The sequence below is a fragment of the Astatotilapia calliptera genome, chromosome 10 (assembly GCF_964374335.1).
Source record: "Astatotilapia calliptera chromosome 10, fAstCal68.1, whole genome shotgun sequence".
In the NCBI taxonomy this organism is placed as follows: Eukaryota; Metazoa; Chordata; class Actinopteri; order Cichliformes; family Cichlidae; genus Astatotilapia; species Astatotilapia calliptera.
In genome coordinates, this window is record NC_137431.1 from 26088532 (window position 1) to 26113192 (window position 24661).

The following is a 24661-nucleotide window of genomic DNA, read 5'->3' on the forward strand; positions in this document are numbered from 1 at the left end:
TACATCCTGAGTGTAAAAATAACAAAATCAACATGCTAGCAAAATATATTTACAGTTTTCCTCTTACTATATGTTCATTTAATATAGAGAGGATTGTTAGTCCTTGTTGCCTCAAACTGAGCATTTATTTATGATATAGCCCAGCAATTCACACGGGTTTCCAGCATTCGACGATAGAAGACTGGAAAAAAGTTGCCTGGTCTGATGAGTCTTGATTTCTGCTGTGATATTCACATGTAGGGTAAGTATCTATGTAAGCAGCTAGTATGTAATGCCAGAATTGGCATAACCAACATGAGAACATGGATCCATCTGGCCTTGTATCAGTGTTTCAGGCTGTTGGCGATATAATGGTGTTGGGATATTTTACTGGCGCTCCTTGCCCCACCTAAATATTGTTGCTGACCCTGTTCATCCCTTTGTGGCTTCAGTGTAGCATCTTCTGATTGCTGCTTTCAGCAGGATAACGTGCCATGTCACCTTAAACTGGTTCCTTCAACATGACAGTGAATTCGCTGCACTCAAACGACCTCCACAGTCATCAGGTCTCAATCCAATAGACCGTCTTTGGGATGTGGTGGAACATAAGATTGATATCATTGTTGTGCAGTAACTGCGTGATGCTATCATGTCAACATGGACCAAAATCTCTCTTCTTCCAGCGTCTCGTTGAATGTAAGCTGAGAAGAATTTAAGCAATTCTGGAGACAAAAGGGAATCCAACCCGGTACCAGCAAGGTCCAGCTAATAAAGTGGTCAAGTGTATGTATGGTATAGCTTATGTCCTATAATGACGTCCTTTTTATTTGACCAAAATACTGCAGCTCCTGTAATGATGCCTCTTTTATTTTTTCAAGTTTATTGAATTATTGGCAAACGAACTGCTGAGAAATTTAAAGCGACCTCGTTCACGAGTCTAACAATGATGTCAGAAAGGCTTCTGCATTTACTTTGCATTGTTTTACTGATATATTGCTTATTTCTCCTGATGTTTCCATGCACTGTGTATCCGCACTGTGTTGTATCACCTCCCATATTTCCAGTCCCCCTCCTTCTCCTCCCTCTCTCTCTGCTTACTCTTTCTCTCTTTTTGCTCAACCTTCCTCTTCCTCTCTCGCTCTCTCCCTCTCTCTCCCTCACTGCCCACCTATGTCTCTCTCCCAGCTGAGAGGGGTGGAGGCTGACGGCCGATGGTTTTTAAACGGATAGGGGATGGAGGAAAGGGGGAATTAGTGGCTCCTCTTCACTCGGTCTTCGCAACAGCGTCCCGGTAATCAGAGACCAGCAGCCTCAGCGGAGATTTTTCATGGGAACGAAACGGCTTAAAATGAGCCGGAGAGTGATCGCTGATCTGCTGCACAAGGTAAGAGCCTCTCCTTCCTGCGCGGCTCCTTGCGGCGATGCTGATGATCGGCTTGTTAAATGTAATCATGTGTTTTATATGGAAGGGGGGGGAGGAGGGCAGTGGGGGTGGATAGTTACATAACAGTGCATATCAGAGATTAATTAAGACAATAATAATCAGCATAAGAGAAAGACAGACACACAGAGGGAGAGAGAGATAAGGGGGAAAGGCGCATCTCAGATGGTGGAAGCTGACTGAGGAAGCTCCCGGCGGCTGTTTTGTGCGCTGACATGATAAGGAGAGGAAAGCAGCCGCTCGGATGGAAGAAACTGGAAGGTGTTGAAGAAAATGTTGCAGGCTGTGAGCGCCTGCAGGCCTCACGTCACCACAGGACACAGATAAGGCTAATAAACGAGCCACACTGCAGCACATAAAGGCAGCAAATGAAGCAACGACAGGAGGCCATCGTCATCATCATTATTATCATTATTATTGCTGTTATAATCGCGATCACCTACACACCCCCACACCCGTGACAGCGGGGAAAATATCTCCTGCTTGGTTTGCTCTCGAAATCGTAATAAAAACCCCTGCTGTTATATTCACTTCACTTTTCCCTGGATTACAGGTGAAGCTAAACCTCCCCCTCCCCTTAACCAGCCCACTCTTTAATACATATAAAAGTTTTTAAATAAAGGTTGAAACTTCCCCTAAACAGAAATTATACTCGCATATAAAACTGAAATGAACTGTAATGATGATAAAAATAAATTATAAACTAACAGCTCCTCACACTTGAATAACCTCAGGTCGTGACACAGCCCCTTCTAATTCATTCATTCATTAACTTAATTTCATAAGGCAGCCAGGTTAAGATGTGTGTCCAGAAACATTTATAAATCTGAGATGGTGCAAAAGCAAGCACGAAGTCCAGAAATGGTTCATTTCCTTTCAGTCGTGCTTTAGAAATGTGCTGTAGGGGTTATAAACTGGGCAAACTGGGATGTGCTGGAGGTTTTTCCAGAAAGGCGCTGAAATGCAAAAGAAATGCAGTGAAAAGCAGGCTCTGCCGGGGTATAATTAACTCAAATGGAGTGGTGTAATTAATTATTTATAAGTCATTTAATCGGGTGGTCCGAGAAACATTAATAATTCTGCACAAGCAGCAAACAAATATGCAGCAACACAACCACAACGGACAAAAACCATTAGGCGACACCACATAATAAAGCTTTTTAGGGCAGTCGGCACTTTAGTTATTAGATTGTACCCTGCACAATGTAAAAGAGAAGAAGAGAGACATGATTTGGCAACTTCTACAGCCTGTTTTCTTTTTCTGTTATAAAATATAATGTGAATGGGAATTTAGTGTCCACTGAAGTCCTTTAGGGCTATAAATCTGACGGCTGTAATCTCAAGCAGTTAATGAAACCGGTAATTCCTTGACCACTTTCATTTTAAAGCCTTAAAATGTAGAATTTATGAAGATTTCTTTCTTCTTTCTTTCTTTTTATGAAGATATTTGCCATTAAAATCTGTTCAGGTGTAAATCTGACTCACAGTTTCCAACTGCAGTGATTTGTCCTTATGAAATAGCATAGTATAAATAGTTTGATCCAATAGACAGTGAGTACATTGGATCCCAGCCTCCTTTAAAAAAACATTTTCTTCTGTGTTGCTCATTTAAGTCGGTTACCTGAGGCTCCTGCCAGTCTCCACTCTGTGGTCCTCCTCTGGAGTAACGCCGTTTTTGTGCTGGTAACACGATTCAGCAGAATTCACTCTGTGCTTGTTTTCCTGCTGATACTGTGTCTCAGTTGATATTAACTCAATCCTGTTCTGTTGATAGTCACTTTGCATTTGTCTGCATAAAATGTATGTTTTTTGTTTGAGGCTCATTTTCCTTCCCTGGACTACCACCCTGGCTAGACATGTCAAAATATCAGAAATCAGGTCATTAGTAACAATATTCTTGTTCTTGTGGCGTAGACCAATCCACCGGACTAATAACATGCAGACCCCTTCTCCCCTTGTTGCTGCCAAAGCAGCTCTGACCCTCTGTCCTGTGGTGGCTGGCATCAGGACGTTGGCAGCAGATCCTGTGGGTCCTGATGGCTGAGGCCTCAGAGCTTGATCCAAAGTAACATCATATTAGAATCCACCTCAGTCTCACAGCAGTTTCTAAAATAGTCACAACTGTTATTCTATTATTTAGTTTCTCTTGGCACGTGTGCTGCTTTTCTGTCAATGTGCTCAAAATCAGTATTTTCTCCTTTTAAAGGGTGAAAAAGTCCACATTCTGAAACTGATGGAAGTCATTTAGATTTCCTCACTTCGGTTGTGTTTTTTTAAAAGCATTTCCAATCATAAGAAGCTACTTGGCTACTTATATATGTCGCAATTTGGGTTAAAATATAGTTGCCAAGTTGTTTCTTGGTTGCTAGGGTGATGCGTTGCCTTTGAAGAGCCTGGACACAACATATGCTGCAGACATGGACATATACTTCCTGCCCATGACTGTTTTTTCCTGACTATTTCATGTCCTGCGCTGAGGCCTGGAGGAGGAATTCGGGAGTTTGAAGACCAGGCCATAAGCTTGGCTTATCTTTCCTGAGCAGTTTTTTTCTAAGTGCTATAGAAGAAGATGCTGTTGTGGTGGAGGAGGCTGCTGCTGTTGGAGAGTGCAGGTCTGCAGCAGTGTGTAGGTGGAACAAGCATCGAAAGGTTGCACTATAAACCCAGTTATAAGTGGCCTTAGGTAACATGTTAAAGAAGGTAATAAGTTGTTTTTTGTTTACAACAACAGCCTGTATAATATTAGAGGGAGAACCCCAGCGATCAATGACCTCTGCTGTGAGAGTGGGGAGGAAGAACTCCATCTTTAACAAGAAGAGACCTCCAGCAGAGCCAGGCTCAGAGAGTCGTAGCATACTCCCTCAGCTGGTTGACAGAGGAAGAGAAGAAGAAATGACTTGAGGTTCATAAAGTAATAATGTTATATTATCAATGTTTTTCAGCATAGCTTCACATTTTTGCTGCTTTGCTGCCATCGGAGGCTGAAAGCATTTTGCTGCTGGCATAAAGTTTACGATGGGTGTCTGTGTTTTGTTTTTTTGTTTTTTCATTTTTGATGGAGAAACACTGAAAATACTGACAATAACAAAAGCTGTTTACAGTAAAACTCTCTAATTTAGCTTTTTGTTGCCCAGTAGCTGTCGTGTCCTGCCTCTAGAAACTCAGTTAGCAATTTTAATGCGATTACTGTTTTTAAAATTATTGCACTTTAACAAAAGTCATTACTTAGAGAAGTTGATTTAACAGTAAAATACAGGTTTAAGAATTACTCTTGCACTAAAATTCTTTTCTCAAGCTGCACAGGTTAAATGAAGATATTAAGCGATGGCCAGATTGCTTAATACCTTCTTACCACAGTTCCCAAAAGGCTGCTTCCTTCTGGGAACTGTGGTAACATGCTGCCAACATGGAACTTGTACAGTCGTGGATGGCTTGATGCTGAACAAATGTAAAACTGATTAATAAAGCATAAAATGCAATTGAAATATGTTTTGTTAACCCTAACAATTTGGAAATTTCTATTAAAAAAAACAACATAGATGAAACGAAATAGCTCAGAAAGGTGAAAAATTAATGCTTGAAACATTTTAAAAATCTAAAAAAAAAGTCTAGTTCTGTTGTTGTGTGCAGAAACCCTGCAGAAAACCAGTCTTACATTCTTTATGAGAACAAAGATGATGTGAGCATGAACACGTTTGCTCAAACATGAAAGGTGTTTTTTGGCCCATCTTTAAAGGATGTCAGGTTTTAATGAATACATGCATGTGTGGTGTGTAACCCAAAATTAATACATAAAATCAAAACCGAGGGCCGGAAAAAAAAATACTACGCACACTCTACTATTAAAACTGAACATCAAAGCGACGTAATACCCAGAAAAACACACACAGACACCAAGCCTAGACTTCTGGGTGGCTGCATATCAACGATGATCAAAATGTGCACATGAATATTTGCACAGATGAGCTTCAAAGCCTGAGGGAGCTTTTGACATTTACACATTTTTAAAAATGTGTTTCAAAACTTGCTTACTTTAAGATTACTAAAGGCTTTGCGGATTTCATAACCCATTAATAAAGATCCTTAAAAAAAACTGTGACTGACACCCAGAGTTCAGCCCACGTGGTGATGCCCTCACAAAAGTCAATTTATCAATAATGAACAAACCCATTAGCCTTTACAAATGACTTCTGGTGATTAATGCAGACTTGATGAATAACCTTAAATTGATATACCTGAACATTCTTACTGACCAGGCCCACACATTTTCTGTGAAAGAGTCAGCTCAATTAAAACACACAAGGTTAGATCCAGATCAAATCTGTGCTAGGATGTGAAAATTATTTGCATGTGACGTCTATAGTGCCTGTCCTCAGCTGTTTGTGTGGCTAAAAATAGCTGGAGTCCCCATGCGGCTTCTGCCGGATTTTAGCCACATCTGGATGTTGCTACCTGGTCAACAATCACCCCCAAACGGCAAAGACACAGAAAGAAGCTGAAGCACCAATAACACGATTGTCTGCTGCTGCTGTTGTGTTCACGCATGTCATCAGTCGATGTTCATCCTACACAGCACGTCTACATGCATCCTGCTGCAGGCCAACAAACGATGTTCAGCATCGTTGCACTTGTGTAACCATCTGTGAAACGGACCATCTTGTGTGTAATATCCTCCAGTGTTTCAGTTTAGCACCGTTTGTAGCTTCATGAGCGGGATATGGTGGGATGAGCTGTTTTGGGGGATGCTTTCCTGTAAAAGTCATCTTTATCTACCTTTAGGCCTCATGAGGCCATATACGGTTTATAGATGGGCTTGTTAATTTCACGTGTAGCCTAATGTTTAACTGAAAATCTGTGGGTGTACAGATAGACGGCCTACAACCAAAGGTTCACCATATTAAGGTTCAAATAGGACAGGGGCCCAGAGACCAGTTTGAAACCACCTGTAAAACCAGCAGTCTTCAAAATAAGGGTTCTCCAACCAGTTTGTGAGTGGTTGCCCATAGTTTGCATTGTCTGCAAACTACTCATGAAGAGATGGTGAGACTGTGAAAACTGAGACATAAACCATCCAAACCAGCGACCACGACCGAAATCTGCCAGTAATGAAAGCGATCAGGATGAGGTCTTTGGTGCAGCACAGTCTTTGTGAGTGATGCCATGTAGCAAATGTCAGTAACCAGTCTCCAACCAACCAAAGAACACATTTTTCCTGGCAACCGGAGGTCATCTGGGGGTCACCAACCAGTCTGTATTGACTGAAGCCTTATTTGGATGAACTATCCTCGAGGGAGGGGTGGCACAGTGTATACGAAGGGTAATGTTATTATAGTTAACTAAAACTAAATTAAACCCCTCCCCACCAAAAATTTATTAATTTAGTATATTATAAATAAAATAAAATAAAAATTACAACTAACACTAACTGAAAATGAAGTAAAATAAAATAAAAATAGAGACGAAATATTAAATATTGACAAACGTTAAGTATGTGTCAGTTTGGTAAAAATTGTTACATGTTTACTGAGACTTTGTCTACAAGACTGCGTGTGTAATACCTGTGTTGATTTTCCTAAATATTACTGATGACATAGAAGATAATATTTTAGATATTAATAAAATAAAGACTAAAACTAACACTGAAACTAATAAAAACGAAACATTTTAAAATAAAAAAACTTACCCAAACTAAAATGAATTGAGAACAAGAAGTCAAAATTAAATAAAAATAAAAACTAATTAGAAAATTCAAAGCTATAATAACTCTGACGAGAGGAACAGACTTCCTGCTTTGAAGCTTAAAATCCTAGAGTTCAATAAAACACAAATAATTCATTAATAATCAGCTCAAATCTGCAGGCTGATGAGGACGCACACATAAATGTTCCCCCGTCAGTGTATTTATGTTGGATGGGACTATCCACAGAGGCTGTAAACATGCTTTTTAATGTTGTGAAGTTTTAACATTTTAACACGGGAACATATTTGAAGCACACTGAACACTCAAGTGGCCACTTGAGGAACTGCAGTTTCTGGCACGTAGTTTGCTTCCTTTTCCAGCTGTGAGCCCATCAGCTTGTCTTGACTTAGCCTTTAGGGGCAACAGACAGTATTTGGAGGCTTTCAGTCTTAATATCTACATAGCAGCTTATTGGTTCATGCACCAGTCATTGATTCATTTATAAATAACTGTAGAAAATGTATTTGCTGTCAGATCTCCTTCTTCTTTGCAGTCCTGATGGACGGGACGACCAATGAGGTCACGGTGGATGATGTTTGCAGATGATACTCTAGTGAGAGCAGGGAGCAGGTGGAAGAAAGGCTGCAGAGGTGGAGGTATGCTCTGTAGTGAAGAGAGATGAAAGTAGAAGCAAGAGAGCACACGTGTGTGAAGGAGAGGCAGGCAGGTGTAACAGGGAAGCTGCAAGGAGAAGAGGTAGTGAAGGTTTAAAACAAGGGACGGTGTACAAGATAGGTAAAGATGAGGAGAGTGCAGGCAGGGTGGAGCAGGCGGAGATGAGTCTCAGGGTGATTTGTGACAGAAGGAATATAAAAAATAGACAGGAGAGGCTGAGGTGTTTTGGATATGTGCAGAGGAGGCCTTGAAGAAGAAAGAAGGAAAAGAGGAAAACCTGTGAGGAGGTTAATGGTTGTAGTGAAGAGGGTTGGTGTGACAGGGGAGGATGCTGGGGTGAGATGGAGGTCGATGACCCGCTATGGTGATCCCTAAAAGCAGCAGCTTTTTCCTTTTTGGAAAATTTAACCCCTTTTTTGTTCTCCACGCCGTCTGTTTACCTGCATGCTGCAAAAGCCCGCTCAAGCATGATTGGTCAGCAGCATCCAGACACTACGCCTGAGAACCAGAAAGTTTCTGTTACTAAAAACCGCTTCCCGTAATCACAGATTCTGAATGTTCATAAGCAGATATTTGTTTACAGAGATTGCTTCGTGTGTGCCAGCTCTCTCTCTCTCTCTCAGCTGTTATACAGATAATAACCACAAAGCCTTTCTGGAACCACTCAGTTTTTAATATGTATATTATGTAATATGTATATTTAATATGTATGTAATAGCTATTTAAGTCATCATTTGTCTAGAGATATTTACAGCAGCTACTTGGAGACTATAAGAGCCATGAGAATCAAAAGTGGTAAAGTGGTGGGTTATGAAACCAAAAGCTCAAAGATGCTGAAAAGCTCCACTGAGCTGAGGGGCCGAGTAGCAGTATAGTGATAACAGCTGCTGTAATTTGTTATCAATATTTACTTATTGATTACACAAATGAGATAAAATTCATCCCGTGAGACTTGGCAGCACTAAACTTTTATTTCATTATCTTGGGTTTTATTGTTTTCTGTGCCAAACATCCTCTTAATAAGCCGGTGTTATCAGATATTTATTCACAGATATTCAGCATTAGAATAAAAAAACAGATGTCACATGAATGGGAGCTCTGTGCACAAAGCACATGCAGCACATTGTTCTTCCTTCGGGCCCCGCTGAAACGAGATGAAACAGACAAATGTTATCCAACGCCGTGGCCTCATCCAGTACATTCCTGCTATATTGTGAGCACTTTGGTAGACTGAGCTGTGCGTTGCCATGGAAACCAGTGCTGCTCAAGCTCATAATATTCCCCCGTGAATGGAGAGCAGAACGGCTTCAGCACAGCCATTTGTTCCAGTGGTAGGAACGCTGATGGTGGTGGCTTAGGATCGTATGTGCGGAGTAAAGGAAATCAATGCTGATCTCAGGACAGTCCGAGGCGCAGGCTCGGGCGGAGGGGTGGGAGGTGTGGGAGGTCGGGGGGAGAAACTCCTAATGTGACACACTTATCAGAGGGATCACACAACAAGCCCCGCTGTGTTCAGTTTTCAGCACCACACGCAGAACAAAAACGGACAGGACGGCGCAGCAGGGACCTTTAAGGAGGAGAGGTCAGGTTCAGGAAGTTTAAGAGGCTGAGGGGTTTACAGAGTGCAGCCTTCCTTAAATCTGACTCAAGGTTATTTTTTTCCTATTTTCTTTTTCTTTTCTTTTTTTTTTTTTACCAAATGCAATTAGTGTCGGTTCTTATCTGCAGCTCTGTCCGAAAGGATGATGATGAGGCCCGATTTCAACATTTGTCCTGGATATCGTATTATAGACCACTCTCTGGCCAAGCAGTCAACCTTTTTTCACACAATTTGTTTTACATCTATAAAAACACAATATGCACAGCCTCAAGGAAGTACAAAAAATTGGGATGATATAATTTTAATTGCCATGGCTATTTCAAGGGCCCTGTGATAGGATGGCGAGCTTTCCAGGATCTGCCCTGCCTGGCATAAGCTCGAGCTCTCCCATGACCTGAAACTGGATGGATGGATTTTATATCACAATATTTACCATAAACCACCAGAAAAGAATTTCAAACTAGTGTAAAATAATTAAATGATTGGGCCTTAAATTATAGGCTAGATGAGGGCAGTTCAATAACATTGACAGAATCACTCCTCCTAACTAAACTCCACCTTCAGAGCGAGCAAATGAAATAACAAAGCAACTCTTTCATTTCTGTGTCTTTAAAAGTTCTATTTTAATGTGAAGTTTAACCTTGCAGGACCAACTTTATAACTCCCCGAGTTAATTTTGTGCAACCACAGTGTGGATTAAAGAACCAGTTCAGTTGAGAACTGGTTCCAAATTGTCCTCAGAGCTCAATTTATTTATTTTTGTCAATGTGGGCATGTTTTTCTGACAGTTGTGCATTTCATAACAATGACGTCAAACTCGAGCCAGCGGAGCTTTTTGGACACCTGAGTCTCATGCGAGCCTTTTATTCTGCTCTTTTTTTAGCGTTCATACTCAGAGATCATACAACATGTGTAGGCTGCAGGAAGCAGATCAGGGATCATTAAGAGATTCGATATCGAGAGCATGACCCATGGATAGAGTGAATAATGACATTAATATCTTAATAATGTCTGTCAAACAAAATGACTCGGGCTATAGACCCCCTTTTTTCTCCTAATCCTCAGAGGTCCTGACATGAACCGAGTGATAATTCTTCTGCTCTAATTTAACCTTGTGAGGTCTCCCTATGTGACCCTATGTTATCTGAATTTCCATATTGATGCTTTATTTTAAAATATACTCCAAAGTCTCAGTTAGATTTTGTTGAATCTATTCTTCATGCTTCAGTCTTGAGCCACTCCTTATTTCTCCAGGCTTCCTGAAGGTCCAACGTTTGTCTTTGGACATTGGCTCCTTTTTCACTCAGAAGAATATTTTTTTGTGTTATTGTTTCGTAAGCCATTTAATGCTGACCTATGAATCATTCAAGCATAAAAAAGACAACTAACTTAAGGGATGAACCAGTGTTGAGTTTATGGTATCTTTAGGTGTTTTGTTACTTAGTGTTTCTTTAGTTGAATCTCTGAAAAATGCCAAAAGTAACAGTTTGACAGACATAAAATTCAATTTTTGCACCAAGAAGATGATTTCCAAACGGTGGCATATCTCACCATGCTGTGCGGTTTGTTCTTAAAACTTTTGAAGAAGCTGGACAAGTGGAAGACAAAAGAAGAAGTGGCAGGGCTAAAAAGCTATGAATAGCGGAGGTTAAATAGCATCACCTTATTTTTACATCGCTTGAAAGCCGGAAATGTCATGATCCAAATGGTGTAACTATTTTATAATAGCAATATTGCAGCAGCTGCACAGATTCCTCATTTTCTTAAAAGAGTGTTTCAGTTTTTCTGATGTCATTTGACAACTCTCATGTCACATACACACAGTTTTCCAAGCTTTTAGTTAAAAAAGAGACTGGATGGTCTCTGGTGTAGCTCACTGGGTTGACTACGTGACCCACTGCCATAAGACTAATGCAGAGGCTATTTAATGCCTGTCTTCTCTGTACTATCCTGTTGCAATGACTGAAAAATCCCAACAAGTGCCCAACTTTAAAAGTGTTGCTTAAAAACTTATGTATGAGTATTTTGTACATGCATGAGTTTTCCTGTCCAAGCCTCTTTGCCACAACAGTACAGCACACACAGAATACTCCACTGTACACAATGCTTTGTTGGGAAACTAAGTTAAATCTCCAACCTGAGCTAAAAGTGCCGTCTTAAAAGGGCTGTCAGGATACGAAGTGAGTTTGGGTGATGGCTCTCAATCTCACTTCGCAGTATGGCTTCCTCGTGGCTGCCGGGGAGCTCCTCAGCACCCACGGAGCTGAATTACAACCTGAATTCGGTGTTACACACTTGCTCTGCACTGGATGAGTTACTGTGACAAAGCGTAGTTTGCTGTTGGCAGCGTAGGCGGTGACACGTTTTCCCTCAGCTGCACCCGAAGCTGCACGGATTCACGCTGAGCCTGTTTATTAGCGGTGGTGAATCTGCGCACTAGGCTTTAAACAATGGCAGAGTAGGAGGTCTATTGTTTATGATATTATTTGCATGCGTGCCTTGTTTGTGTAGCTGCCACTCACACTGTCCACACTAAGTTGGTTTAATTTGTAAATGCATCTGTAAGCACTCCTTCCAGACATTTTCCTTTTTCACAAAAGCAGCTTCAACTGAGAGAATGTAAAGAGCGGACAACCTGTAGACTTCGACGTGATCTTTGAGAGGCTCGATAAAGAGCCTGCCTTGTATTACTGTGACTAAACTGGATGTAGCGTTTTGTTGTGTTTCATTTCTGCCGCATCTAATTTGGTAGAGTTGCAGTTGAGAATTTATAGAACAGCCTCAGTGTTTACTGACTCATCGAGTATGGCTGTTACTTACTGAACCTCTCTGGCCTCGTGTTGGCAATCTGTCTGCATTTATAAATTCAACAACAATTATTTGCAACTTTTTTACTGTCAGCAGAAGTCAAACCCGAGTTGTTCAGAGACAGGTTGTCTTCCACTCAGTGATGTGCACAATCACCCTGAATGTGATTGCACAGGTTGAGGTTGAGCGTTGGTGCACGCTTGACCTTTGGGTGTCCAGTTAGATCACCATAGCTACTTTCAGTCTGTCTCTGAGCGTGAAAAATTCAGTGCAACCACCGATTTAGTCTGAAGGATGACTCTGTCCTATTTTCACTGTAGTGTGACTGAGACATTTGTCTTTTTTTGTTAGTCCTCTGTAGTGTGTAAGTTCTAGTTTAGCGTTTTGGAGTCTGATATTTGAGTTAGGTCTTTGTATTTGGTTTATTATTATACCTGCCACAGTTTCCCATGTTCAGTGAGTTTCCTTAGTTTAGTTCTCTTCTTATTACCTGTTTCATTTTGTCAGGTGTTTTGTGACTGATTTGACAATGAGGACATTGAGTGTCCTCAGTGTCTCCACCTGTGACTCATTTCCCCAGCTCCCTCCACTTTGATCATTACCATGTGGTTAAATAGTCCAGTCCTTCACTTCAGTGTTTATCAAAGCATCTGTGTTACCTTCCTACTCTGGATTTTTCTGTTTATTTCCCTTGTGGACTTAACCTAATAAAAGGTGCATTTTTGTTACTTCTGCCTGCTCTTTGGGTCTTGCATTCAACAAACTGTGAGACAAGCTCAGACATCAGACTGCTTTCTTCTATTGGCTCTATATGATGTTTTCTGGGGATATCCCTAATATGGTCACATCAATGCACAAATGCACTTGCTGCCTCTATTTGCGAGCAACGTGTGATTAAAGGGAGAAGAGCTAAAGCCCCAAAGCCCAGTAATAGAAATAAAGATTATTTTAAACCATGAATCATGCAAAGCTACTATAGTAGAGGCCAATAAAGAAAACATGCAGTTGGGATGTCCATTTAAGGGTAAGATTTATGACAGAAGCTGTACATTTAAATTCAGTTTGTGGGTTTTAATCGGGGCAGCATAGCAGCTCAAGAACAAGTGTTGATTAATGTGTTGTTTAGTACAATCTGTAGTAGTCTGGGAAGTGAGACGGAAGAAAATATGCATTACAAAAATGTCGATTTGCATTAATTTAATTTGTTGTTAGTTTCTTTGTGGGCAGAGGTCAACGGAAATACGATCAGGAACGCTAATTTCCACACACAAATGGTTTCATTGTTATTGCAGATGGCGCCGTGGAATTAAATTTAAATTGCTAATCTAACCAAAGCAGTAAAAAGTATGAATTCAGCACTGATGTACGCACAGCAGTGAAAGCCATTTAACGTTGGGAATAACAATATACTATTGCTTAGTTGTAATTGTTTTCCATAATGAATCTGAGCTGAGTGACGTGTTTTCCAAAGCTACTTCTGAATCGTATTGTTCGGGTGGCATTTTCATTAAAAGCCCCACTCTTGACAGTGTGGATAATTCATGTCCAAATGAAAAAAATAATTAACCCTCTGTGCCAACCAAGCCAGAGGAGCTTTCTTCTTTTTACCATAATTCTTCGATTGTTTATGCTTTCAAACTAATTCAGACATCTCCGTGAAAATAGCCCACCACTGCTCCACGTCAAGTACAATTTGTTATGGTGATGATGTTGTTTTGGGCGAGTCGTAGCAGCTCCAGGAAACTGAAGGGGAGAAGGGTTGAACAACTGGAGATGGCTGATTGGTGAAAAACCCAGTGTGAAAAAATGACTTGTGCAGGCTCATATTATCTTGTTTTCACCGTAATTAGACAGATCTAATATATTTAAAATTTAAGTTCCAATTACAAACGTAAACAACTATAAAATATTTGTTATTTTATATGTGTGTTTTCTGAAAAGAAAAAACAAATACATCTCAAATTATTTATGCTCAAAATGCTGACTTTAAGTAATTTGTTTACATGTAAATTTCCTGCGTGATTTTGTTACACTTACACTGTGAAACATTGAAGTTAATGCAACCTGGTCAAATAAATTTCTTGATTGGAATGCATTCAGTTTATAACCAGCATATTTTCCTTAATTAATGATTGTTTGGAAAAAAAATAAACATTTGATTTGATATATTTTAGTTTATGTAGCTGTAGACTAATGACATGTGATTGACAAGTTGTTAGCCATCCAGACCATCTAGACCATCCAGTCTGAGCATGTGGTTTGATAGTCATAGTTGCAGTTCACTTATCACATGTGGTTACAAAACACCAAGGTGGTATGCTCTTTTACGCTCCAAATGTGGATTTGTTTTTATACTTCCTTGTCTGTCAAATATTATTCTCTAAAACACCACACTGCATCTAAAGTAAAATAACGCCAAATGAGGTACCCATCGTATTGATTGTATTGAAATATTAATAAGTTAGATCCTGAACAACCGTCTAGATGTGTCACCATCATCTTAGAGTTCCTGCATTTGCTAACTCATGATCACTGCTGTGTTCTTCCTCTTGCAGGCTTGAATCCACCGAGAAACCCCATGGAGCAGGATGTGGAGAGCCCAATAATCAGAAAGCCCAAGTTGCCAAAGCAGGCCAGAGAGGACCTGCCTAAACACCTGGCAGAAATCGACCGGGTGAAAAAGATTCAGCGGTATGTCCAGAAAGATGGGAAGTGCAACGTCCATCACGGAAACGTCCGAGAGACATACCGCTATCTGACAGACATTTTTACCACACTGGTAGATCTCAAGTGGAGGTTTAACCTCTTCATCTTTGTGTTGGTGTACACGGTGACATGGCTCTTCTTTGGCTTCATGTGGTGGCTTATTGCCTACCTCCGGGGTGATCTGGACCATATAGCAGACAACCAGTGGACTCCGTGTGTCAATAACCTCAACGGGTTTGTATCAGCGTTTCTGTTCTCCATTGAAACAGAGACCACCATTGGTTATGGATACAGAGTGATCACGGACAAATGCCCCGAGGGAATAGTGCTGCTTTTAGTTCAGTCAGTGCTGGGATCTATCGTGAATGCCTTCATGGTGGGTTGCATGTTTGTTAAGATCTCACAGCCCAAGAAACGGGCTGAGACACTAGTGTTTTCCACCAATGCGGTCATCTCCATGAGAGATGGTCGGCTGTGCCTGATGTTCAGAGTTGGAGACCTCCGAAACTCGCACATCGTCGAGGCTTCAATCAGGGCCAAGCTTATCAAGTCTAAGCAGACCAAGGAGGGGGAGTTCATCCCTTTGAACCAGACAGATATAAACGTGGGTTACAACACAGGAGATGACAGGCTCTTCCTGGTATCGCCACTCATCATCTGCCATGAGATCAATCAAAACAGCCCCTTCTGGGATATCTCACAGGCCCACCTGTCCAAGGAGGAGCTGGAAATTGTTGTGATCCTCGAGGGGATGGTGGAGGCCACAGGTGAGTCATCAGATTCAAAATCTCAGAGGTTAAGGTGTACAGTAATTGCTGTTTATTGGATCTAATGTCACACAATGACTTTCTAATGCTTTATTTATTGCAGAGAACTGCTTCACCATATCTCTGGAGTAGTGCTCAGTTAATTTTGTAATTTTAACAAAATGATTACAAACATGTTTTCAGTGCTCAGCCTGACCAATGCCACCAGCTGTGCTGGATTTCAGTATGTATGTTTGAATAATAATTGTTAAAATACTTAAATCTGCCGTTAGAATTTCAGCTTTTTTCTGATAATAGTGAACTGGCTGCCATTACGCTGGATCTGCCATTAAAGGCACATCTTGAGAGAACACCAGTGTATCTGGCCACAACTTCTCATATATCTCAGAATGTTATCAAAAAAACATCTCTTCAAGTTTATTTGGATTTACTGTATTGTTGCTGGATTTGTAATACATAGAAGGCAGTGGACTTCAGTACAAAAGCTCACCTGTAGTCAGAGCTTGCTGACCTACAATGAACCACATCTTACCTTAAGACACTGGAGGGGAATCAAATACTGCTTTGCACTCTGCAGCTTTAATGCACTACAATGTCCTTTGAAATACATTCATTTTTAAGTCACTGTAACATTTTTAAGTCTCACTGACTCTTCTTCTGGCACAACCGTAAGGAATCTTATTTTGAAGGGATTTCCACTGAAAGTTGGTGCACACGTCTCCCACAGGGTCAATCTGGGAACCCATCAGTAAGCCTGACGACAGCCTCAGATAATTTTAGGGTGGCAGGAGATAACTGGGACAAGACTTCCTGTTCCACATGCCACTCGTCATTTACTAATGCGGATAACTCTTTTATAAAGCCAGTAAAATGCTAAAGAGTAGACAGGGGATAGTCAGTGGTTTCAAGATCGCTTTTCAGAGGTATTTAGCCATCTTTTGGTCTCCATGTGGTCTGCTTTTATGTGGTGCACAAAAATTAGTTTTTGCAACATTGTTTAAGGTTTAATTAACCTCATCACACCACATATGCAAACAGGAGGTGCAACACAATTTTGTATATGTCCAGCATTAGTGTTTTTTCTCATATTATATCAGAGCAGTATGTGTCACGTGATAAAGCAAGTGTGTAAGTTCATCCCTGAATGTGTGCATAGTATTTCCACGTTAAGCTTAACAACTGATATATTAAGTCACAGCTGGACTGGCCATCGAGTTCCATATTGAGGTGAAAAGGAAGCGATTTGTCCCGTACTTCAGCTAGAATTAAAAAATAGACACAAAGCTGGAGTTATTCTGTCTTTGCTGCGCAGTTGCATCTACTTCTCTCATTCACTCCCCCTTCCTCTCCTGTTATTACTTCAAACATGAAACTGATCAATGATCAGCTGATCGGCTTTTCTGCCGCAAGTCCCGTCTGTCTTGATTGTTTATCGCCCACTTTGCGCTAGAAAGAGGAAACCAGCGGATAAACAACACCAGCACGTTTAAGCGTGATAAGCTGTTGTTAGAATGTATTTAATATTACTTTCTAGTATAAGCTGAGGTTTGCTGGAGCCACAGCTGTAAAAGCTGCTGGTCATGATATCCGTTTGGATATGTAGCGAGAGTGAAACATGAAGATGAAACCAGGAGATGTCCTTACTGAACGGGTGAGTTAAAGGAAAGTTATGAACTGTTTCCGAGAGACAAATAACACCAGGATCCTTTTTTACGTAGCTGACGGCTGGTAACTGTGCAGGGGCGGGTCTAGCAAAGTTTTGCCAGAGGGGCCAGGTTGGGCATTAACAGGGAAAGGGGGGCACAAAGAAATACTTTTCTTTGTTATGTCATTTAAAAACTTTGAATAAATAATTATCTGAATCTTACAACAAAAGTGGTCATCTGATTAAATGTATAGAAATCCATTATTGTATATAGTAAGTAATAAGTCTAATATATACCCTAGTAAGATATAGTACTTTTTCCTTTGGGAAGGTACCATCTGTGCAGTCTGCAATTCTGTTGAAGAAAGATGTTGAATCTATTTAATTATTGTAGAAAAAGAATTGATTTCTGTGCATTTGTCTTACACTTGCATTAAATTAAAGTTGATTACATCGATTAAGCATCATGAGGTGGAGGGCGGGGGGTGGTTCCCTAATATTTTTGCTGGGAGTTGGCAACCCTATTAGATAGGTTGCTTAATATTTCCACTAAGTACTCTTTAAAATACCAGAATAGGGGGGATGGTGTAGGTTTAAAGTTATTATTTTATAGTTCAGTGTTGCTGAACTATAAAATGTTTTGGGTGCAGTGTTTTTTTTGCATACAGGAATGACAGAATAGCTTCAGTCTCTTGTTTTTTAAAACTTGATTATGAACTTTTACAAAATGCAGCAAGATATTTATAAAAAAAAACAGTTTTATTGATTACAAAATATCGGATTCATCTCGGTATCGGCAGATATCCAAACTTATGATATCGGAATTGGTATCGGACATTAAAAAGTGGTATCGTGCCACCTCTACTTTAAAATGTGTCCCAATTTTCCTTTCAGTCATGCCGCAGCAGTCAACACAATTGATGTAGCTCTTTTTAATTACGCTATGTTTTCAATTCAGACACACATCATCATCGTCTATCTTAAAGAAGGCCCCCGGGATGAGGAAACGCTAACAGAGATGTATATAAAGACAGATGTAAAGCGTTAGAGTTAGATTTAAAAAGATGAGGGCCTGTGCAGAGCACAGCTGCACAGCCGAGAGCAGGATGACCAAAACATCTGGATGGGCAGTAGGAGACGTGAGGGAGATACCAACGATTTGCGTCACCATCCCAAAAATCACTCGATTTTCACATCATCATGTTAGATGAGATGGTTGCTGAAATGCCTGAATTCTGAACTGGTATTCGATCATTTGTCTCACTCTCAGACTCAATGAAACAAAAAGAACCAATTACATAATCGTTGCGTGACGTGTTTTGAAACAGCTGCTGGAGGCTCACTGAGGACTCTGTTTCCTGCAGACAGCTGAGCCAAAGAGCTCACTGATGAATATGAAAACACAAGTAAACGCTGCTGGAAAGTGATTAGGACCCACTCCTGGTTACAGTTAACTAACCATAGAGGAAGTGTGTTTAAATCACCTGCAGTAACGATGCTGTAAAGATTACAACAACACGCCTGTACATCCAGGGGAACGTTGAGGGATAAGCCTCATTTAAATCCAACTCTACCTGCTAGTACCATCGTTAGCACAGCTCAAGCAGGAGAAAATAAATGCCACCAATGCCCATTTTTCAGAAATCATTCTTCTGCCCAACAAAGCGGGAAACTGGAATATGCTGTCACTTCTTGCTTCGATTTTTCAAAGATAGGTGCAAATGTAAGGTGAAAGGGACAGGAGCTTTGAAAATAACAGAAAGTTAGTTACTGTAGTTGTAATGCAGAGGGAATTATAGCACTTAAAATGCACTTGATCGCAGCAATTCAAAGGGAAGCAAATGGGTTGTTTGTGGAAGATAAAATGTGTGAGCAGCATCTGGCAGATGGGGATGGTGACGCAGGGTGATGACAGGAGCCTCAGGGAGGCTTCAGGATAAATCTACTATTGCTTCTGAGCTGTGAAGACCCCCACGGGACCCTGGGAGTGATGACAGTGGACAGAGGGAGGGAAGGGAAAAAAATCACACCTTTTCCCTGAGTAATTTACACTTTCCGAGGATATCATTATTCCTGCTGTTTATCGCAAATAACCTGCCATAAATCTGCTGAGTGTTTATAGAAAAAAGATGCTCCTTATAGCTGCCGACGCTGCCTGAGAACTGTCACATTTTTTAAATCTGTCTAAATAATCCAGTTATTTGTGATAGTTGCTGTTACAGCAAACTAAATGGTGCCAATTTGTAAAACTGTAAAACAAAACAACAACAAAAAAACCATATATATATATAAATCTACTTGGTTAACCTCTATAAGAGCAAGTGTTCTGGCAGTTTACTGGTGTGAAACATCCAGATCTTTTCAGGAGTGACCATACCAGCAGATTCACCCAAGGTCAGACGATGCAGTGCTCAGAGAAACTGCAAAAACCCCAAGAGCTCCATCTTGGCCTCTACAGGTCTCAGTCAGCACGTTCAGTGTTAAAGTTCGTGACAGTACGATTGGGAAAAACTGAACAACAAATAGCTGGTTTGGATGGGTTACCAGGAGGAACCCTCTTCTCTCTAAAAGAACATGGCAGCACAGCTTAGGTTTGCAAAACCGCAACTGAACAGCCCTTTGGACAGATGACACCACATGTCAGCACAAACACTCAAACCAAATATGAAGCATGGTGGTGGAGGGATGATTAAGGTCACTGCGTCTGTATAAATATTCTAGAACAACCTGTCCAACAGCTAAAAATTGGCAGGAATTGGGTCGTACAAAAGGACAATGACACCAGTCCATACGCTCTATACCTCGTACTGACAGTTCTCTGATGGGGTGTGCTATTTAAGCTGCTTTAGCGTACATAAAGTTGATGCTGCCTCTGCAAGCTGCTTTGCAACCCACCTCCACCAATGCGTTTAATGCTAGATTTTCTGTGTCTGTTGCTGCTCTTTGGAGCCTTACAGCCAAAGATAAATTACTGCAATAGACTAGGACTCCCATTTTGGCTAAAGATTGCTAAGACTACACGAGTCCCACAGTTTCTAATGGTTTTCTTTGTTTTGTCTCTCCAGGTATGACCTGCCAGGCAAGGAGCTCCTACGTCAGCAGTGAGATCAAGTGGGGCTACCGCTTCACGCCCGTCCTGACGCTGGAGGACGGCTTCTACGAGGTGGACTACAACAGCTTCCACGACATCTACGAAACTGACACACCCACCTGCAGTGCCAAAGAGCTCGCTGATATGGCCAACCGCGCCCGCTTGCCCCTAACTTGGTCGCTGGCTAGCAAGCTGAGCCAGCAGGGGCTGCCAGAGTCTGAACAGGAGGGTCAGGAGACCAAAACCAACCTGGACGAGCAGGGGAAGAGTGAGAAGACCGAGAGGAACGGGGACATTGCCAATTTAGAGAGTGAGTCCAAAGTGTAGCGAGCGTGGCAAGAGGCACGCGTGAAGTCGAAACGAGATTAATGGACTGTACTGTTGGTCTCCCGCCGAGGAAGGCCACCCATTGAGGACCAATGAGCACAGTAGACCAAGTACCCCTGCACCACGAACTGCTTTTTTCTCAGTGATTTACATTTACCCCAAAAACGAGAAAACACGTAGACATGTGGCCCACCGCTGGAGTGAAAACCCCCTGCGGCAAGTGCATGTTTCAAATATAATGTGATGTCCTCCTGACAAGATTCCTATTATTTTTTCTATTAAGATATTCCTAGGGGCATTTGCTAAGTATTTTTGTATATATTACAAAATGTTTTAAATTCTTTGTTTTGTTGCAGTATTTGACACATGTTTGATACTACTTCCTTTAGGTTAGTTCTGTATATATTCTCTGCCTTACTGTATGTATAAAGCTTTCATTATTTGTTTTTCAGGAATATATAAGCATGTATAAACATTAACTGCAGTTGATTTATCTTGTATTCTGTATATACTGTATGATGATATTATTATTATTATTATTATTATTATTGTTATAAGGAACACATACAGTTCAATGGATGCAAACTCTAGTTTAAACCAATGAAAGATTCTTCCCCAATGATAAGTGTTCGTTTAAAGTAGTACGACACGAAGCCATGACTTGCTGTTTACAGCTAACTGACTTCAGACAATGGCCCTTTAAAAACTGCATTTTGTCACTTTTGCACACTGGAGTCTTCTGATGAAGGTTAGTGACTGTTTGAGTCTCCAGAAATAACTCACCTGTCACCTAAAAGTATCAATAAATAAACAGTAAGTTGCTTATTATGAACTTGGTGAGATGTTGTTTTTGTAACACTTTTACTCAAATCCAGAATCTACTGACGTACTTTCAGGACACCTTTTTGTTTTTTGTCTGCTTTTCCTATAAGTTTACGAATTCTGAAATTTGCACTTAAAATTGCATACAGTGGTCCCTCGCTATCCGGTTGTTCAGTGATGACGCCACGAATCCTACTTCCGGGCCTAAAGTAGTCTGCGTTTAATATGGCTTTTGTGTTGTTAACATGTTTAATGTTATGTATTTTCTTCTATTTGATCTCAAAAAGCTCCTAAAACAGTCAGTGATCACTGTTGACCTCCCTCGGCTTTTATTACCGCTAATCATTTATTTAAGCTCAGTTTTTAAAACCTTAGGATGTAACTACAGCCCAGCCCATGCAGCAGTATATGAATGACTAACCTCGTATTGTGGATGGATTATCTCAGTTGTTCTCCTGGCTGAAGTTTGGTCCTTTTACAGCATCCTGCCATGCGATTACATTTGTTCCTGACCACCGAGAACACTCACGGTAACTTTTATCGAGTGGAAAAAAAAAGTTAGCTTGTTTATATTATGCTAACATAGCTGTGTCGCTAGCGGTCACGTAGCACATCATTATATTCCAGCTAGCCCAACTTCAGTAACCCTACTGTACAAACGTCACTGCTGTTTAGTTTTCTGTCTTCATTTATGCTGGAAGTGATAACAGAGCTGTACGTTTTAATTTGTTTCCAAAACCCCGCAGTCAGGACATGCTATATTGTATTTAGATAGAAGCTAGCGAGCTAACTCCCTGCTAACTTCTAACTCCGTTAAATGTCATAAATTCCGTTTTCATGGATGCCTGGATGTTAAACTCAATTGTTACACCTGGTAGAGCAGAACGCTGATCATTTTATTAAAGATGAAAGACTTTAGACAGTTTTTCAACTCTCAGTAATGCCATAGTGATCGTTTGATATATGGACGTGCAGCGGAGTTTAGGTCCAGACACGGCTAGTGACGTCAGACTTAACGACCGGATAACGCGCCTTGCTGATTTTTATTGTGCAATTTTGCTTGATTTCTTTTTTTTTTTCCACAGCGCATCGTGTTCTGCGTCCTGATTGCCTGTAGCCCATTGTCCAATCTCCTCCATGCAGTGTCTCCTGTACGGTACAGAATGCGTTCAGCTTGTCAAATTTATATAAATCTTCGATCGCTAGCAGTGTGACTCTGAAGTGCTGTACTGTATGTTTGTAAGTCCCCCCCTCAACAAACACAACAATGTCGATGAAACGTTTTGCACCGTTAAAGGCACTTCCGGTGGCACCCAAAAGGCAGAGGAAGATGCTACCCATCGCACAAAAAAGTTGGACTTCTGGATATGCTAAAGGAAGGTAGAAGTTACTGTATTTTTCGGACCATAAGGATAAGTCAAACTTTACTCAACTCATTCTTCTTGCTTCCTCTACTTCCGTACCATTGATTCATTAATGTTGCTCTATTCGCATGTTCTGGACCTGAAAACAGGGTTTGATCTTTGGTTTAATTCTATAATACTGGACTTACTTTTCTACGAAGGGTTGAACTTTGAGAGTGTTTAAACAAGAGAGAAAAGTATGAAAATATTCATGCCTGTCTGAGAAAAGTGTATAAAGTGTGCAGTGGGGGGTTTTACAGCCTTAAAACATCTATAATAATTGTAAAAAATAAAGCTGGCTACAAATTTCACCTATCGCGGGTTATTTTTAGAACGTAACTCCAATAACAGGGACCACTGTAACTCATAAAATGTTTTTGTTTCTTATGAATTAAAATCAAGCAGCAACTTTATAGACTACCATATAAAAAGCAAACATGGGTCCTCGCCAATCAGATCCACGTCACATTTGTGACTCTGTCCTCCCAAAACACAGATGGTTACAAACAAAATGGTGAAGTCTTCCACAAACCACTGGTTGACATCGCAAGTAGCCAATGTCCATCAATGTAGCGCATCAGTCCACAGACTGCTTTTTTTGCACACCCACATAGGTGGACAAGTTTGTTAACCCACAACCAAAGCCTGCATCATTGTAACGTGTCCTTTTTATCTCATAAATATGTTTCCAAAAAATAAAGCTCTTATTAATTTACTATGATAATCTAATGCTTAGCACAAACAAAAGTGAGGTATCAACATAAGTAACGATTATCTTCATTTATTTTCTTGGTTAATCTTTGTTAGTTTGTAACTTGACAGAAGATGAAATATGAATGTCCCTGTCACAGCACTTCAAAAGTGTGTAAACAGTACATCAAAATTAGTTGATTTTAGTACTTTCAGGCTTTTAAATCTGAGATCAAACTGGCAAAAGTAGAGGCTGGAGTCTTTTGTGCAAAAGTTAGCAAGCAACACAGTGGCAGGTGTAACTCGCTGCCCAGGTGTTTCCTTTTGAATCAGTTCTTCACAGCAGGTGAGAGCAGTGGGCGTCCAGCCTTCATTTCATTATTTCACATCTTTTCATCTTGCATCAGTTGGAGCCAGAAGGCTGCACGAAGACCAAAGAGCTGAACATGACAGAAAAACAACTTATCTGTAAGAAGAGGAAACAAAAAGTAAAGGATTGACATCAAGCTCAGAAAACAGAAAAGAAACTAGTGATGGACTTCAAAATAAACTGTATCCTCCAAGCTTTGAAGAATAACCACAAAACAAGTGTGACATTGACGGGGAGATTTTATAATGAAAAAGTTTGTGTTGTGCACCCAAAATTGGCCTTGAAGCAAAGTTATGAGACAGATGAGAGCATAAATGCAACCTTTGCCAAAGTCAGGGAAAGCCAACAGTGTGAAGAAAACCACAAAGTGCCCTTGACTCAAATCATTCCCGCTCCTCAGCGAAGCACACAGCAGCAAAAACCGTCATCCTCGACAGACTCGGATAATTCATTCTCACTGACAGAGGAACAGATGACAGCAGGGGGGAGCAGCAGGTGTTGTTTAGAAGTGTAAAGATTATTTTGGCAGGACCTTCATCCTGCAACAAGACAGTGACACCCACCCCCCAGCCACACCGAGGTGCAACCAAAGCTTTTATCAGCCTCAGTCTTAAATAAAGTGTCCACTTCAGGCTCCAGATTTAAACCCTACTGAAC

At 40.7% G+C, this 24661-nt stretch overlaps 1 protein-coding gene across 1 annotated transcript; it reads left to right on the plus strand.

The window, feature by feature from the left end:
* The first annotated feature begins 228 nt into the window (after window positions 1–228).
* On the plus strand, window positions 229–21547 carry LOC113030047 (potassium inwardly rectifying channel subfamily J member 6). The gene is made up of 3 exons (XM_026181100.2): window positions 229–1363; window positions 14739–15656; window positions 20367–21547. The coding sequence occupies exons 2-3, from the start codon at window positions 14762–14764 to the stop codon at window positions 20717–20719; spliced, it is 1248 nt and encodes a 415-aa protein (XP_026036885.1). The 5' UTR covers window positions 229–1363; window positions 14739–14761; the 3' UTR covers window positions 20720–21547.
* Window positions 21548–24661: the final 3114 nt, after the last annotated feature.

Bases quoted from the DNA above. Each gene is read 5' to 3' on its own strand.
- LOC113030047 (XM_026181100.2), top strand. From the start codon at position 14,762: ATGGAGCAGGATGTGGAGAGCCCAATAATCAGAAAGCCCAAGTTGCCA. The intron at 15,657-20,366 runs GTGAGTCATCAG...TTGTCTCTCCAG, and splicing joins GGGGATGGTGGAGGCCACAG to GTATGACCTGCCAGGCAAGG.